General features: G+C 39.9%; 1 protein-coding gene across 2 annotated transcripts in view; it reads left to right on the forward strand.

Moving 5' to 3' along the window:
- The first annotated feature begins 10,623 nt into the window (after positions 1 to 10,623).
- The window catches only part of EGF (epidermal growth factor), a 58,278-nt gene continuing 49,562 nt past the window's right edge, over positions 10,624 to 19,339 (forward strand). The window contains exon 1 of one of the 2 annotated variants that reach the window (XM_085058388.1): positions 10,624 to 11,356. In XM_085058388.1, the coding sequence (XP_084914514.1) occupies positions 11,230 to 11,356 (127 nt within the window). In that variant the 5' untranslated portion in view covers positions 10,624 to 11,229. The remainder of the gene's footprint in view (positions 11,357 to 19,339) is intronic. The other variant, XM_085058389.1, reaches the window with a different exon arrangement.

Genomic DNA, 19,339 nt, shown 5'->3' on the forward strand with positions numbered 1-19,339 from the left:
CTTGTGGGTGGGGAAAACCTAGACTCAGGCTGAAGGAAAGAAAAAGAGTCTGCATTGGAAAGGAGCTGCAAGATTTCCTCAGTGGAGCCTAACTGAACTGTAAAAATTAGATGGGCCACATGATAAGGGGAAAAGCTAGACCAGCATTTGATGACAACTGGGAGCTAGAGAGACAGCTGAAGTGAACTTGGACAGAGCTGCCTGAAAGATTTTTTTGTCTTAAAGAGTAAAATACTGAAACGGAAGAGAAAAATAAGCTATGTAAGTGATGTACTTTTATTGGATCTGTTATACACAAAAGATACCTTGCATATCTTTCTGATCCTTCCCACTTATAATTCTGGGCAGAATGAATTGACAAAACTTTAAGTATAGGAAGCCCATTACAGTACAAATAACTTGTGATTCATCAAAAGGGCAGGGGGACAGGCCTGCAGGAAGTTGAAATCAAATGTCACCACCTAAAAATATAGCTGAAATGATGAGATTTCTTCCTCTGATGAATGCTTAGAGTAAATTCCACAAAAGGCCATGTTCTCTGTGAACTGTATGATGCCAGCCTTGTGTGGGCTGGGGACAAAACATAGGAATAGGTTCTGAAAAGATGCCCTAAATGCTTTATTGACAACATCCTGGGAACTGGCATTTGACAGTGTTTCTGAGCCCACAGCAATTTCAGCAAATGCCAGTAGGGCAAGATGCAGGGGGGTGGTACTCCAGTTACAGTGAGATGAGCCCTGTCACACGTTGTTTCAGGCAGTGTTCAGACACCAAGAATAAGTAGGTATAAATAACAGGAGTGCCTGGTGAGAGGCTGGGACATGCAAGAGATTCAGATGATGCTTCCACATCTTGATGACTTCAGCAGTGTGTCAGGTAGAGGGGAAGCCACATGCAGTATTGATAAAAAAGCAATAGATAAAGTATCCCTTAATAATGTTCTTTGAACCTATCGCAAAAAATGTTATACCAAAAAAGTCTCTAAAACTGGTTATTGAGGAGATGACTGAGATTTTCAGCAGGGTAAAGGAGCCTGTGGAGGTGCAGCTGAGTGGTTTCCTTTTGTCACTGTACCAGTCTGGTGTGGATAAATAATCACTGATGACAACAGACAAACAAAAACTCCCCATGATTTTTTGAATTGGCCTTACTAGCCAACCAGTGACCTGTGTTCTGCCTAGCACTTTTGTGCAAGAGAACTCTACTTGTTTATGTGCAGGTGTTTCATAGCAGTTCCACCATCCTCAAAGTTAGCAGTTCATGAGAAACAGCCCTTCCAGCTGCTGTTAAGTTGCCACTCACAGAATTTAACACATCCACTGTGTAAGTAATGATGCTGCAGAAAGGAGAAGTTACTGACATTCTCAGTGTAGCACACCCAGTCCTTCTTTAGTGTTGGCTGACTACTTTTTCTAGTTTTCATGGAAATGCTACTCCTTGGTAATTCTACAATTCAGCTGGCCACAGAAAACTGCTTTGAGTACTGCACTCCAATCTCTAGATATTACTTCAAGCCCTAACAAGATTGCCTGAGCACTGACTGCCAAGAGCTTTGCTGCACCAAAAAGACTTTTCTTCCCCCCTAAGCTACTGAATGGGTACTACATTACTTCTATGAAAAGTCCAGTTGCTTAGTGAGAAGAAATCCTGGCAACTTTGGAGGTAAGTTTGCATGGTCAATCTGTCTATATTGAACACATGAAGCTGATATATGTCAGTATTTTCCTGGTCATTACTCTGTACATTAGTCTGCATAATATGTTTCATGTTGTCATTTATTCATTTTGGGTGCAGCTGTAACAAGAGTTCTCCACAGCCATGCAGCAGTACAGGAAAACCACTGAGCATTAAATGCTTATAACACTTTACTCTCTTGAATTGTTCTGCACTTAATAGATTGCTCCTCTTCATCTGATTACACAAGCATTAGTAGCAGCTGAATACTCGATCCACAGATCTCTATGCCTTGAAGAATCTTTAATAACAGATAATTTTTTGAAGATATTATTTCTTTATTGCTATTGGTGAAAAGGTCCCTCTTTTTGGCAGTAGAGGAAAAAGAATATTGATGTCAATTGCCAGCTAGTGTTTGCTGCTGGAACCACCTGTAGACTTTGGACTGGGAAATGTCCATGTCATATGCTCATACAGTGACAACTTGTATTTGGGACAAGTATAAAAAGGGCATGATATCAAAACCATATCCTGAAGCTGTAATCAGTTTGTCCTCTTATTTTGCTGTTATGCTTGCTCGCATTTTCTAAAATATTGGAAATATTTTTCAATTTTTTTTCTTATTTCTCAGTGTCAGGCCTAAGTTAAATTACACATGTTAAAAAAAAAAACCAACTTAAGTAGGCTCTGAGAGAGCATATGATAGTGATATTCTCTTACCAGAGGACCTGATCTCTCTTGATTTCTGAGGGATATAAAAGAAATGTACTTCTTTAAACTGTGTTGATGGTTAAGACACGAACTTTTCATTTCCATAAGGTAGACCTGGTCTAATGTTTTTTATGTAATCAATGTGAGTTTGATATCAGTGAGCTCAGGATCAATTTCTCCTTCATGTCTGAAAGCAAAGAGCTGTCACTCTGGGTATTTCACCCTGGAACATGAAGGTAAGCCTGTGACCCAGGTAAGCAACATTGGAGGAGAGTCCCTGCCCTTGGTCCATACGTTTTGCAGCCGTGAGCAGCTGTGAGCCCTAGGAATGCACACAGGAACGTGTGTCTTTGACTTCTGTGCCAACATGAATAAGGTAGGTCCTTCTACAAGTCTCTCCCTTGATCTACAGATGGCATTAGGATTTTACTGTTAGCCCCAGATGCTTTAGGTGGTTGGGTTTCTTCTTCTGACACGTCCTGCCTTGCCTGCCAGCCCAGCTCCAAATAAGGCAGCCAAACGCCCACATGCACATGGAGAAGTCTCTTTACCACGGGGAAGGCAGACTCCCAGAATAGATTTCCTGTGCCCCTCTCCTCTTACTGGAATCTGATTTTGTTTTGGGATACTGGGCACCTATGGATAATTTTCAAAGCATTGCCCAAAAGGTAACACCAGACCTTCTCCATGTGCATTGCTGAGGAGGATTTGAGTGGGGGCTCCTTTTTAGAATCTTGTCCTAATGCCCACGTGTAATATTATATAGAATGGCCCTGAAATACTCTATTTTTTAATAAAGATACTAAAATAGCTTGGGTTGCATCTTATAGATGGGGATTTTGGGCTAGATACTGTGTTCACTATTATAACTGTGGCTAGCACAGTTTTTCCCATGAGAAGGTTTCTTGTGTTTTGTAAATAAAGATAAAGTTTGGATGTTTTTGGAGCAGTGTCCCAGAACTTGGGCAGTGCAAGCCTGGCCAATCAGGCCTGGGGGAAGGCTTCTGACTGACCAATCTGGGTGACTTTTGAGAACTCTATGAATGTGATGAAATCAAAACAATAAAGGTCATTCCTTCTTGCCACTGAGAACCGATGCCTTCATTACTCTGCTAGCTGCTCAACAGCGACAATAACAATTTTAGTTTGGTAACTTGTGGAGTGACTTGAGAGTGTGGAGCATTATTTTATATAGTGTATGGGGCACTGGCTCTCAGAAATGCTCTTATAGCACAAATAGGAATTTTATTATAATAATCTTTGCTTGCACTTTGAAAAAGAAAAGTTTCTACAATACAGTGCAATGATTTTTGGTATAAAAGCACTACAAACATTAACATATCTCCTTTGAAGGAAATGAGTTTTTACTGTGCTTTTGCATATAGAAATAAACATATATTGCATTCTGAGAATAAGAAGTAATATTTAATAGTTTTCAGTGCTTTTCAACACCACTGTATTTCTGATACAATTAATGTACAAGTCCAAATTAATTTTCTCTTTTACCTTGTATATTATGTTCTAATTTGTTCTCTCTATGTGATTTTAACAGGAATAAATTAACAACTATTTTGCAATTTTGAGTACAACCTTACATCCAAGGGTCTTAGTGCACTTTATGACAGCTATTAAATGAAATGACCTTTCTCCATGTGAAAGGAAGTATTGGTCCATTTGCACAGTATGCCAAGATCACTCAGGAAGCCTGTGGCAGGGATGTAGGTGGAATGAAGGAACCTTTTAATACACTGTGCATGTGGTTATGGCATCCACAGAATTTCTCTGTGCATCCATAGACATTTTATTTTCCAAAGTGCAGGTCTGACTGATTTCACTGTTGCTTTTCCTAGCCTGGTGTAAAGCAAAGGCTACACCAGCCAATACATGCTGGCAGCTCTAAAGGAGGTAGCTGTAGCTTCCAGGAATCTGTTCATTCACCCTCCAGCTAGACAGACATTGCTTGTTGTGTGCAGCCAAGGAGACATCCTGTGAGAATGTGTGTGAGTGTTAGTGAGCACTTTGCTTGCTGTTTGTTTGTTGGTTACACAATCACTTTTATGCTGCTCTGTTGCAAGGTGATTTTCCCTTGTCCCTAATGCTTAACACAGTTCTTAGTACTTGCCTGATCAGTCTCTGAGACCAAGCCTTTGTTAGGTCATTTCAATTTCTTCAAAACTACCACAGAAATAATAAAATTTCTGACTCCTGTAGTCAATCTCAGGGGATTCCTGCAGTGCAGTAGTGTTTTACAGGACTCCAGAGGGAAAATTATTATTGCAAGGAACTGTTTCTCCCCTTTCTAAAATCACCACTGTCAGTTGAGTCAGACCTGGAGCTTCCATATTCACACTCCAGCCATCAATATGGGATCTGTTCAAAGCTTTGAACTACCGAACCATTATCTAAAAGCTAAATATAATGTGGGCTATAGCTTGTGTTTAATGCCCCAGCCTTTTCCCCCACTGCTCTTCCCTCCTTGTCCCTGTTTAGATGGAGAATTGACAGCTGTGGCCTCAAGCAGGGCGTGTTTGGTAGCTGCAGGGTTTGGATGCCAAATCCTGGGATATCATGCTCGCAGAGGCATTTGGGTCTGTGATAGGCTCTGGCACTGCACTGCCTGCAGCTGTGAGGCTCCCTGAGGTGGTGTCAGGTCAAGCTGCCTCCTGCATGGCAGAGCCCTTGCTGATCACTTGCCACTTTCTGTGCCAGCTGCTTCCCAATAGGGTATGAGAAATCCACTCTGGCCACTGTGGGTAGGGTCTGACCCCCATTTATTATTTTGCTTTAGTTCTATATCACACCTGTAAAATTGTCTCACACAAGAAATGATATTACATCAAAAACTTGCACTTCCAGTGCAAGTTTACTTTCAGTGGGCTCTGAGCAAATACTTCAGGAGATGCTCAATGCTCAAATATGTTCTAATCAGGACAAATCACTTTTGGAGATCTCTTGAATCTATTCTATGAGCTGTAGGAAAATTGAACATTCCCAGCAGCTAGGAGCATATTTTATTACACCTGCTCTTGGTTGCCCACAAATTCACTGAAGAATCCCTCTGGCATCTGCTGCCTGGCTATGTACAGGAAAGTAATAAACTTCCACCAAGAGGGGCTGGCTTGCAAAATGCTCAGGATGTCATTGCCTCCTTCTGAGTGTTTGAATTTGGCAGCAACTGGGAGCATCCTGCAGCCTGCTTGCAAGAGATTAGTACAGGGCACTGGCAACCTTCTGGTTATTCCAGTCTTTGGGATTCACCTCAGGTGCTTTTGCAGTGGGAAGCTGACTATACAATGCCTGTTTCTTCTTCTACTCCTGTATACTGTCCCCTGTGTTAGATTCTGCTTTTGAGATGTGCTAGACAGATGTAAACTTATGCAGATGTGGGTTTGTATAGATATACCAAACTGCTGTTGCAGATATAGATATGATGTAGATATAGATATGAATCAGATATAGATATGCCAAACTGCACCAGGTGAAATGGGGTTGAAAGGGCAAAGTGAACTGGCTTGGTAAGCACAGTGCTTCTGTTCCACATATCCAGCAAAGCAGCCATAAAACAAAACCACAAACTGTTCCCTGCTGTTTATTCTATAGTCAGGAGAAGAATAAACTGTCTTTAAAAAAGTCTGTAATGAGGAGGAAAAAGTTTACTAAGTAAATTTAGTTATTCATCTTCCCAGACCAGAACTTATGGGACAAAAAGAGTAAAAGCAGCAGTATCCGTGACAGATGGACTTCAAATAAGATCCTATGGACTGACAGATAAATTCCTAATCTCTAACTGGTATCAGTGTAAATGGTGAGTGCTCAGGAACTCTAAAAATTAGTGAAATTGCATATCAGCCAGTGCCTTTGTTATCAGAGATCTGTTAGAGCAGCTGTTCTAGTATGTGTACTAGAAATCCTTTTGCTGTGGGGGGAAACAGAGCTATCCTTGGGATGGAAACAGCAAAACACACACAGAGGATACATTTTTTCACTCTGATAGTGAAGTAATGCCATACCTGTTACTAAAACCTTTCCTTAAGTGCTCTCACAGAGCAAGCTGCATAGATCTTACTCGTGGTAAAAAATGACTTGCTTTATCTTCAATTTCATTTCCACTTCAGAGAGCCAACTGACTGGTTCAACATGCTATTTTAACTACTCCTTTATGTTTGTTAGCATAGAGGCCTAAAGTAGTCATCTAACATTGATAAATGTCATAAGTCAGTAATGTGCTATGTGGCTTCCCCAGAATGTTTCACTCTTGTTCTGGCTGTCTGGATAGGAGAGAGAGCATATTTAACTTTCTTTCTTGATCCTTCTGTGGATTCCAGTGTGGTCTAGCTGATGAAATAAGTATTTACTATATAGCAGCTGGTGAAATGTGCCTGTTAAAGTGTTAAATGTAAAACTGCTTTAAAAAAGATGGTATCAGCTAGAATTAACAGTATGCTTTAAACACAGATTATTTAAGCTTTTTCTTTTGCTTAAGATCAGTTTGTAGTAGGAAAAAAATGTAACCACAGCAGAAAAAATTGTGATAGTCAAACTTCCAAAAAGACACAGTAGATGTTTGTCATAATTTCTGTTGTGCAACAGACAACTGGAAAGAGATTACTTACAATAACACTTGGTTTTCAAAAAGCTTTCACGATTTCAAACACCACTCTTTAATTAATTTTATTAGTAAATTAAATTAAAACATCCTGCCAGCCAAATATAATCTCCAAATTGTTTAAATGATGAGCAACATGTTTGAGGACAAAGCCAGAATGGCCATCATACCTCAGGTGGAGACTTCAGGCATTCCTGCTTTTAGAGATCACTGGAATATACCATTCTCTCTGACAGGAAATTTAGTATTACATAATGTCCCTTTTGTCAGAATTACAGATGATGCAGGCTGAACCTGCTGAAATGACATGAACAGTACTGAATCAAGCACTGTCATGTCAGAGGAAGTACAGGGATCAGCCAGCTATGTCCACTGGCCCTGAGATCAGGCAACTGTTGGGTGTTTTTTCCTGAAGACTGTCAGAAATCCCCAGAATCATCACAAAAGTTGCTTGTGTCAATCAGCTGCTTCTCTGGTGGCAATACCTTTTCTGACAACATGACACATGTATGAGCACCTTGTCCCAGGGGCTGGCAGATTTTCTGGGGCCATTGGAGAGGTTCTGGAATCTGTTTTGTGTGGTATGAATGTTCCTTGCTGCCCTGTGCTATTTGTACTAGAGATAGCTGCTACACATTTTCTGTGCTACATCAGTGAACTCACATTTAATAATTAACCTGGGTTGATGGTAATTTGGATTATGATCACTACAAGATATAGCTTTAACCACATTAGACTATGCCTAAGGCCAGAATTAGCCTTTAAAAGGCTGACAGAAAAAGAAGTCCAAATGCTGGCAAACTAGTGTAGTGAGCAGGAATAAAAGCCAATATATGATTTAAACAGTGTGCTTATTAATACAATATAGATACTGAAAGCAGTGGGAAACTGAGTGAGGGCTGTTTCCTCCAGAGTTTAGAAACAGTCAGAATATACTGTCCTTGAACCGGAGCAGCTGTTTCTCAAGAAGCCCCCCTGTATTTGAATCGCTAGCTGATCTGTACCAACTTTGGTGAAAAAAAGCCTTCCAAAGCCAACCAAGATAGAGAGAGCCCCAAGAGAAAGGGATAAAATGTTCATTTGCTGTTAGTTCATAAGTCTCTTGAGTCTGCAGGTCAAATTAAACTAAGTTCTTCACATTTGAAGAACTGGGATAATTTTAAGATCATTGGGACTGATTCTGCATTGAGCCCTACAAATGAGACTGCTGAGATATTTTTGTCTAATTTATGGGTGCCAGACTAACGTAGATTGCTGGACTTAATACCTGAAGGTGAGCATAATAGTTTGCTTTGTAGAAACCCATTTGAACAACTTCTGAAATGCTAAATGACTTCAGGCTAAAGGAATTATTGTGAGCAGTATGCTGAACCACATGGTGAAAAATAATATGTTTTAAAAGAGTATGTGTGGCATAGCCTGATGTACTTCATACTTTATTGAGCACTTGCTGGTTTGTTTTAAGGGGAGACGATTGGTTCTATCCACTTTCAAATGGATATCCACCTCCTTTGGCCTAGATCATATCATATCTATCATATCATATCATATCATATCATATCATCATATCATATCATATCATCATATCATGGGTTTGGTAGCTAGGTCTGGTCCAAGTTAAATTTGGGGTTTGAAGGTAAAAAAACCCTAATTCCACTATTAAGATGTTTTTCTTCCTCTTTTTAAGCCATTGCTATACTTCTAGGATGGTAAAATTAACAACTTTATGAACTGCTCTTCACCTGGGTGAAGCGAAGGGCTCTCTTCTTTCAGAAAAGAAGATATTTGGCATGTCAGACAGATATGTATTTATTTTTAATTTAGAGGTGGGAAAAAAAGAAATTCTGGGACCTGCTTTTGACTGTGTTTTGTGAAAAGGCAAACGTGGAAACAGGGCAGGAAGGGAAGATTGAGGGAGATGTTCAGAAAAGACAACATGTGTAAACGAGAGACAAAAAGAATGTAAAAGAGAAATTGTTTCTGGGTTTTAAAAGGAAAGGGAGAGCTTATTCATTTTGTCTCCTTCAGTGAGTTCGTCTGAGTCTGCCCTGGAAGAGGTCAGGGATGTGCTGGGATGTGCTGGGATGTGCTGGGCTGGCCACCCTCACGGTCTGGCAAACACTCTGCTGGTGGTTGCTCACAGAGAAGTGACACATTCCTTTCAAACTGTTTAGGTTGCCTGCTCCCGGCTTGAACAGTGAAGAAAATTGTGTGAGGAGGCACTGATGGCTGCAGAGTTGGTAAAAGAGGTTCATGTGAACATAGCACAGTTCCTGGGCAGGATCCTGTAATCCTAGATGGGATGGCATTATACTGTGCTTTCACATTGTTCGCCCTTTTGTATTCCCGGGGACTATTTGGAGAAGCAAATGCTCTTTGGCATGAGTCTGGCCCTGCATAATTTACATTACTATTATTGTATTTTATAGCATAGCATGTGGGATAAAGACTCAGTTCTGAGCAGAGTATATGGAAATGTGGCTGCCATTTGTCAGTCTGGATTTAATTTGTTTGCAGTGGCTGTAGCAGCGAAGATTGAGAGACCAGAATGTGCCTGCACACAGACAGAACCATCAAGAAACAGTTACTTTTAATGGACAGTGGCCCAATTTATAATCAGGTTATAATCCTATTTTCTGACAGTGCAAATCTGGACTCTTATTGATTCAGACAAATATGGGGATGGGAGAGGAAGAATTCCCAGAGACAGAACTCTTACAGTTGTAGGTAACCTTCTGATGCTGCTGCTGCTGTATCCAGCTGTTGCATGTGTTAGTATTCATTCTAGCACAGCACTGCAGGAATAAAATTTTAACAAGTCAGAGGAAAGAAAAAAGTGACAGAACCAGATTGCCTCACAGCAGTTAGCTCAACAAATCCTGGCCCAGTCAACCATTTAAACATGTGCTTAAATCTCAGCACTTTCAAAATTCAGTAAATCTTAGAAGCACACACTTGTGCTCTAGAGCTTTTTTGATCTATGCTGATAGACTGGGGAAAAGGAGATTTTTTTTTTTTTCCCCAGTTCTGAAGAATTATGAGCTTAATGCACCTGGAATTTGTCTCATTTTTAAATCTCAGTGGAACAGGTGTAAAAGAGCATTCCATGTGTACAGTAGCCTTGTGCAGCTCCAGCGTTCATATAAATAAATCACTGTAACATCTGTGGGTGATGCAGACTCAGAGCACCTTACCCTAGTCTCTGACAAAAGGTGTTTTCCTGGAAATGCATAAGGGTCAAATTCAGACCTGAGAGAGATAGTTTCAATTTCCAAATTCCAAACCTGTACCCTGGATATGAGCTTGACCTTAAGCTGATTTGAATTTCCAGTCAAAATGCATGAGAAAAACCAGAGGGATTTTTTCCCCTTGCTTTTTGCATGAAATATTTTGATTACAACATTTGTTTCTGGTGGTAAAACACACGATGATATTAAAATGAATGCAACTAATCATGATTGAACAGGAATTGAATAAATTTGCCTGCAATCTCTGTGGAAAAAAACTTAGCTGGCAAGTTGCAGGTACTTCTCAAGCAGGAGGCGTTGCTTTTCTGAAGAGACTGTATTTATTATGGGTGGCTGGATATCTGCATGCTGGCTCAGTTCCCTGTAGTAAGGAACTGACCACATTACTATTTGCAAACACAGGGTTCACTCAAGTGGTACTAAAAAGAGAAGAGGTGGGGCAAGCAGAGCTTTAAAAAGAAAAGAGGAGTCCATCCAAGTTTGAATGTAAAAAACAACTGCGTTTCGGAGAAGGACGGTACCTGGAGATTTTGCTCCCTGCACTCCACTGAGAGCTGTGCTGAAGAGTTTTCTGAATTCTCTGCTTTTCAGATTTAAACGGCAGCAGCTTTGTTGCAAGGAAGTTTGCAGCGATCCTCACGAGCATTGCTTTTAAGCTGTGTTAAATTTGTGGCAAGAGTGTCAGGCATTTCATACTTGGCTTCCAAAAGAGAAAAAAAAAGAAACGAAGGAGAGAGAGAAAAAAAAGCCCTGATGTGTGTGGGGAAGAAATCTCCCAGGAATTTCTTCAAGGTTGTAGTCAGACACAGTAAGGTCTAAAGTGACAAGAAAAGCAAGGCAAAGATAAAACTTGAAATTGTGATAAGATGTCTGAGTCTAAAGTGGCAGATTGCAGAAACCTTTTGGGATTACACATGCTCATCTTGTCCTGGATATGACTGAATACAACCTAATTTTTCTCTAGTGACAGCTCAAAAAACCCTCAAGATTATGTTTCTCTTCCTTGTTGCTTTTTTGCCAGTGGTTTTTAAAATTGGTTTTGTCAGCCTCTCAGCTCTGCAGCACTGGAACTGTCCTAATGGATACAGATTAAAGCCTGAAAACTCTGCTTGTATAGGTAAGTTGCTGAACATTCCCAGAAAACTGCATTTGTATTCCTTTAATTTAGATTTATAATTTTAAAAGAGTTTTTTACAGCTTGCTTGTGTGTTGTGCTAGCAGAACTGATAAATAACCTTCTCAATATCTGTTGCATCTCAAAATGAACAGAACTTTTTTCTTTTTTTTTTCTTCTCTCAGAAATCTGCACTTGTCTGTCAGTTTAACTGTCAGAAAGCAGAATAAATATTCATATGATCATTAAGACATATGAAATGTTCTCTAGTTACCAAAACTGCTTGCCATAGCTTTAGTGTCTCCATAGTTTCAGTACATGAGCATGCATGTACTCATGCTTCAATATATGTAAAGTTTGAGTATACTTTTGAGGTGTATTTTTTTATTTCTATATACATATAGAAAGAGTGTTTTAATGATTATGTATTAGTATATACTTAGATGTAGGTTAGATAACTCTAAAACCTATTTATTGTGCTTATTATTGGATGTAGATGTGTGTGCTCACATTAATAATACATCTTATATGAAGCATATTCATATTTATATATATATGATGTATATATCTTATACATCTATGAATTGCAGGACTGCTTGACACTGTAGTAGGGAGGTCTGGGACAAATGTGCAACACACATTACTGTAATCATCTCCAGTGATTTGGAGCATGTAAAATGCAGGTTCCAATTCTTTACAAAGCTTAAGACAAAGGATGACGAACTCTTCTCCCTCCCCTGCTACTGTGAGGTCCAATTTTTTCAACAAATCCAGAGCCAATGCAGTTGTGGGCTTTGCAGCAAGGAGATGAGGAAATGCTCTGTAAGGATTCAAGCAAACAGATCTCATACTTGGAGTTAATGCTTTTGCCTTGGATTCCTTGGACTTCAGAGGCTCTGACTCAGTTCTTGTCATGATTCTAGTGATGTAATAACAGGTGCTTCCTCTGTGCTTTCTGCCAACAAATACCATCTCGTAAGCAGAAAATAGAAACGTGCATATTAAAATGCTGTCATTTTGAGGGGGGAGGAGCTAGGCATTTCTTGTGTACAAGAAATTGGAGATAAACCAAGACTGGGGGTTATCCGAGAGCCAAACACACCTAGAGTGCTCCTACCCTGATGCCCCAGTTCAAATGAGAAGCACTTCTGAAATTAATCTCCATATTATCACCTCTTACTATGCTTGCTTCACATTGAAAAGCACTCTCAAAGCACAAAAACTGGATTCCTTTTAGGCTAACCTAAACCAGAGGGTGTCCCTGTAGGAGAGCATCTTCCCTCTCTGCTGTTGATGGCCATTTGATCCATGGGACCAGCCTAGAGCTGGTTCTCTGTAACCTCAGCCTGAAATATATGCAGTGTGTGCCATACGCTTAGCAACTGTTGCACTTTACACAGCCTGTCCTATAGATAAACGCTATTTGATAACACGTACTTAGCTTCCACAAGCTAGTTAGGATGTTCATTAGTTATGGCTTCTGCATTACTGGGTAGCCCAATTAAGAGCTTGCTTATAATGGGAGAATCCTACTGGGATGAAGGGAATTGTTTGGTGCTTTTTGTTTTTACATATTTTGCATATTGATGCATATTGCTCTTCCATTAATGAAGACATAACCTGCCCTGCATTAAGTCTTCTCTGTTGAAAATCAGCTACTGTGTGAATGGAGGACTCTTGATAAAGCACTGAGACAGACTGGCCAGTAGCTCAGCAAACTCTCCAAGAAATAGTAGCAGAAGAAATCTGCATAAGAGCTGACATTACTGTGACATATTCTGAGCAATTCCATATGATGTAGAATAAGTGAAAAGTGAGATGCATCACGGTGATTTTTCAATTACAGCCCACGGGATTACAGGGGATTGAGCAAAGGTGAAATTTTGCTGTGAAATGTAAGACTGAAAGGATGCTATAGTGTAAAGGATTTCCCTGGCCCTTTCCTCTGTGTATTGGATACACAACTGGGGTTCTGACCAGAAAACCGGACGTGTGACATTCGAGTTCAGTAATTCTGTAAGACAGAGGGTGCGGTGGAAGCAAGTGGCAGGAAGCTGGAGGCAGGCTTTGAAGGTAATACTGGGGATAAAAGTGGTGAGTGGGAGACATGATTCATACCACTGAGCTGTGAACAATGACAGCAAGCCGAATCGTGGCTTGGCGACCATTCTTGGCGAGCTGCAATAGATGCACCAACTGTAAAATGTTCTCAATCATCCCAGGCTGTGGTGGCAACCTGCCAGCCACAAGGGCTCCCCTCAATTGAGAAGGTGTCTGCTCTCTGTTAGTGAATTGTTACAAGTGACACTTCCCAGAATGTGTGTAGGCTTTTCCAGATCTGTTTTCCACGCTGCCACTTCAGATGAAGGTCTAGGTCATGTTCTTCTTACATTGCTAAGTAACTCACTCCTTAATTAGTTCCTTTTATTTCTATGGATATTCAAAGATCAAAGACCTCCTCATCCTGTGGAAGTATAATGAAATCTAACCCTAAATGTCTCACATAATTTTATACAGTTATTTTAAGAGAGATTATTTGAATCCTGACTTGGTATGACAAGAGGGAAGAGGCCTTTCTGAAGGGATGTTATTCCCAAAACGGCAAGGCTTATAGGAAGGAAAGTATGAGAGAAGAGATCACAAGGTCAGAGCAAAACTACTCTGATGAATGAATGCATCAATATATTGACAAGTTATGGTAGAATTGGAAGCACTGCTGCAATTTTTGACATGCTATCTTGAATTACTAGCTTATTTTAAGATGATATGAGGACTGTGGACTCAGTCACCTTCAATAACTCATTTTTCTTAGACCCCAGTGGAAACACAGAAACTTCTACCTCTGAAGAAAAGTAGTCTGGCCTACAAAGGAGTTATTATTCCTACAAAGAAAAAACATGTGCATAGCTGGTCCCAGGCGAGCTTTGATTTCTAACATATTTGACAATGTAAGCATACATGGTGCACCAGGGGATGAGCCTAGGCCTGTTGGAATCAGTGCCCTAATGAAACACCACTTTAACATCACTATTTTTTATCCTCTCATGGCTTTCCCTACTCAAGACCGAAAATGTTTTCCACGTTTGTCTGAAGAAGTCTCTAGAATAGCCCCTTGCATTATCAATTTTAGAGTAGATATTAAAGCCTGTTAGTCTTGAGCTACCCTGGGTAAATATATTATCTTCTGGATGCTGCAAGACTTGAGGTGTACTTTGGTTTCAGAGCTGACTTTAAATACTCATTTTCTAAGTTTGAAAAATGAGAAAAAGACAGTAATTTTTAAGATATCTAACTGTATTGTAAAAAAGTCTTGGAAGAGGGCAAAGCAAAAAAAAAAATTACTGAAGTTTTTCCTAATCATGGCTCCTTAACCACGGCTTCTTTACCAAATTTTGATGTTAACTGCTCAGCCCTTGTCACTCCTTCAGGGCTAACATGCTGCACATTCCGACAGAGCTACAGCCTGCAATTGAAGGTGACAACTGCAGCTATCTAGGTCAGCTCTTTTGGTCAGATGCTTCCTTCTGTGTGACAAGCTTTACTCTTCTATTTCTTCCTACCACAGAGCACTGGAGATGAGGAACATAAAGTTATTACTCTTTGTTTACATCTTTAAATTCCCCTTAATTATCTAAATCCTGTTGTCACTTCGTTCCCTGCTTCCTTCTGAAGACACGCTGTTTTTTGTCTATATTCTGAGAAATATGAAATGCCAAAACCTCATTAACTCAGAGCTCTACTTTCTTTGTTTGCAAGCATCTCATAAGGAGAAGCAAGAACCAATGAAATGGGCAACTGTATTTTACCCCTGTCTTGACAGGGATAAACCCGATCAGATGCCACTGTTTCCCTCTGTATTTCAGAAGAGCTGCAGTCAGGGTGTGGTTTTCCCTTGTTTTCAGTAGCTGTCTTCCAGCTAGCTCACTTCTTATCATCCTGACCTGGGGAAATGTGGCTAGCACAGGTCTTTCCCATGAGAATTTTCTCCTGTGTTTTATAAATAAAGATAAAGTTTGGATGTTATTAAAAACAGTGTCTCGAGATTTGGACAGTTCAGGCCGGGCCAATCAGGCCTAGGGGGAGGTTTTTGACTGAACAATGTGGGTGATGTCTGAAAAGTCTATATAGGTTGGAATCAAAATAATAAAGTTCTCTTTTCTTGCCACACTGAGAACCCGGGTCTTTTCTCTGCTAGTGGCTCAACAGCGACAGGGAAAGATACTTGTGAATATTTTGACAAATAGTAGTCAAGAATTCTTGAGTATGGGTCTGAACCCACAGAACAATTCATGAGAAGATTCACATTCAGCTGGATCTAGCTGAATGTGGACAAATACTATCTTCGACTGTAAATCCTTGGATCAAAATAGGAAGGAGGCAAATGCTACAAGAAAAGACAGAAATGGCATCACACATCACATGATGCTTAATCCTAAAAAGGCCTCAGGGACAAACTCCCAAGCCAATGACTAATGTTGAAAAACTCATTGCTTTGCTCAGTGTAAAATAGCTGTTATTCATTTTGGATTCTGTTTAAAAAAATCTGACTACTTTGTAGTATTTAATTTGAAATCTGATTTTAAAGGGACAGTACTTGATGGTGCCTCATGACCTTCATCTTTGAAAGGCAAGCCAATAATAATGTCTTGAAAGCTGAATGATCCAGGAAGTAGAGGTCAGTTTCATAGTTACTAATTTACACATAGACTTTATTTCACATAGAATTTATTTCAAAGATAGAATTTTTTTTTTCATTTTAATGAGCAAACACTTGAGATCTGAGTCCAGAAAGGAAAAGACCCCAATATTGTAGTTCCTGGGTATCATTTTTTGCCCTTTCTCTTCAAGATGTCTATAACTGGTTTCTAAATTGTATTTCAATTCTAAATTTGATTCTATATTATACTTTGTAAATAATATTTTTACACTTCATGTCATATCTGTGATATGACCATCTCTGGGGCTCTGGGCTGGAAGACACCAAGAGTAGATAGGCACCTCATTGTCTTCATATTGTGTTTCTTGCCATGATATGTGAGCATTTCACAACCTCTATCCTCTTGAAAATTGTGAGTGATCAAGCTGTATTTTAAGCCTCATTTAAAACTGGAGATAAAAGACACTGAGCCATGCATCATCTATTGCACTGTGACCTGCTGATAGCTGGAGTACCTTTTTCCATTTCTAGCTATCTTCTATTCTTTGAGCTGGACTATTTAAACAAAATAGATAAAAGCAATGGGCTGCTTTCTTTGTCACCCAGATGAAATTTCATGTTCAGCCTTGTTGAAAAGATTATGGTGGTGGATAGATACAGCGGATTGAATTAATCACCAGTCCAACTCGACAGGAACTAAATTTGCATGAGTTTATTTGAGTGGGTGTATCTGCACGTATATTTTATGTATATAATGCATGTATTTGGGGCCATAATGAAATTCAAATTCTGGCTCACTGTGGTTTCTCTGTGTCCATGCCAGGCATACTAATGCTTCAACCTTCTGCAACCAGAGCCTTTCTCAGGACTCTCAATAAAGTAGTATATTTGTATGCAAAGTCATTGAGAGCTGCCAACATCGTGATGACATGATTCATGGTTTTTGCTGATTCTCAAGGCATTTTTTGCATAAAGAAGTCTTTGAGAACTAAGCAGAACCTCATTCTTCCTTTCAGGGCTGGCTGTCAGGGCACTGCAGACAGCTTTTGTGTTCACTAAGCCGATTTCTTTCACAGGGTAAAGTTCCCACTGGGGGATGTGGTTGCCAGGACACGTAAAACAGCTACAGCAGGATGCAACTCCATGCTTCCCTGTGGCACTAAAAACGCAGATGAAGGCACTGCTAGTTACACCTGATGGGCAGTTTGTGTTTGAGTTCTCCTAAACCTTAAAAACAGCTTTTTTTTGGTTTTGTTTTGTTTTGTTTTGGGGTTGGTGGTTTGACTGGTTGGTTGGTTTGAGTCAAGTTTTTTGGTTGGATATTTTTTTAAAATTATTTGTGATTTAAAAAAGAGAGGGTGTTAAGCATAGGATCCTCTTTCATTGTTAATGCCATAAAAGCCAAACATTCAAAATGCTGTGATCTGTTTCACAATATGTCTCTTGGCTCTCCCTGCTTACCACTGAAGGACATTCTCCTGTGGCTGACCTGCCTGTGGCCACTGTACCCCTGCCCTTTTATTGGGCAGTTCCTCTTCCATGAGAGCCCTTCTTCAGCTAGGGCCATGGCTTGCTTTTCAGTGTGTGTGGGATTTGCTTTACTATGTGAATTTTGGTGGTGATGAAAATGGACAGGCTGCTAACCCTGAAGTTTTCTCTTCAAGAACAGTGTAAATTCTTGTAGCCTGATCAATGAGTGTGCTCATTCTTGGAGTCAGTTTTGTACACTTATATAAAGCTGGCAAATCCATCCTGGAATAAAAGGTCATTGTCCTTTTTACCTTGTTATGATGCTGCTCAGTAACCTGTGCTTGGTTAAAGCATGTCTTCCCAGTCTGACCTTGACTTTAGAATATCCACTGATGTTTTTCATGCCTTCAGGGCTTTTTCTTGGTAGCTAGTTCCCTTAATCAAACACCCTTCCTGTTAAAATGTGATTTTAATGTCTGAATTTTAATTCCCTGGCTTCAGTTCTCAGCTATCAGCCCTTGTTAAATTGTTCCTGGAAAAGATTATGGTGTCTTTTAGAAAATCTGCTACTTTTTCTTTGTGAAGGTATTAATTTGTGGTGCTCAATCCCTCTTCCAAGCTTCTTTCTGATAATTAAGCATTCTGAGCTCCTTAATTGTCTCATAGAAAGGCACTTTCCTTTACCTTCAAATCAGGCTTTCAATCCTTGCTGTGTACACTCTCTAATTTTTCACGATCCTTTAACAACTTTTTTCTGAGAAATACAAACAGCACGCCAATATAGTCTGACCACTGCCACATAGAGAAGCAATTATTTTTCTCACAATCATTAATTTCTCCCGTGTTTATATGTGTTGTGATTTGAATTTTCTTGCCCAGTAACATGCCAAGAGGTCAGATTTCTGTCCAGTATGAACACAAATCCTTCTCAGAGAAAGTGGTCTTCTCGATGCAATCTATAGGTCAGGCCTATATTTTTTATTCTTATTTAATGTTCATTTTATTGTGATTGAATAACAGCTCAGCAGTTCTTCACGTTGCTTACTCAAACAACCTCTCTCTTCAGCAACCTTTTATCTACACAGTTGACTTTTTGACTCATATTTGTGATTTCCACAGGGAAATAATATCAGGTTCATTTAGCGAGCTACCATTGTCATAGAAGTATATTGACAAAAATAAGTTACATTATCAACACAGCCTCACACCTGCTGTGGTGCTGGTGGCTGGATCAGACCAAGTGTCCATCTTAGTCTGTCAGTTACTTGATTTAAAAACCAGTGCATCAGGGAGAGAGAGTCAAACAGTGTTCATGTCCAGCACTGACAGCAGCTGGACAAGGAGCTGAGGTCATCAAAGCCCTCCTTTTTGGGTCATCAAAGAGCCTTTAGCTTCAGTGACACCCAGGCAGTGTTTGCCAGGAGTATCTAGATTTAGTGGTGACCTGGAGCCCGTGGTGTCTGTAGCCCATTAACACACTTCTAAGCCAGTCAAACCTTCCTAGAGGGGATTTGGAGGAGTTGCTCTTTTAATGCTGTGGAGAATGGAATGTACAATCCTAGTACATGTGGGAAAATATGCTCCTGAAAGCTGATTGTTTGAAGAAAATTGTGGATTAGAATTAGAGCACTTTATGGAATTCTGCTGCTGAAAATGCTGCTGCTTTACCTTTGTTAAACAGAAATCAGTTGTGCATGCTCTGATTACACTTTCGTATGTTGTCAAATTAGTTCATCTGCTATTCGAAACATGAACTTGTGGGAAAACTCTGAAAACAGTAGGGAAGCTTTCCCTAGTCTGTACAGACACATTAGGTGTCTGTAAAACACTGAGATTGTTTTTGAACAACTTTGATATTT

This window comes from Lichenostomus cassidix, chromosome 4 (assembly GCF_008360975.1).
Source record: "Lichenostomus cassidix isolate B80296 chromosome 4, HeHo_3.0, whole genome shotgun sequence".
In the NCBI taxonomy this organism is placed as follows: Eukaryota; Metazoa; Chordata; class Aves; order Passeriformes; family Meliphagidae; genus Lichenostomus; species Lichenostomus cassidix.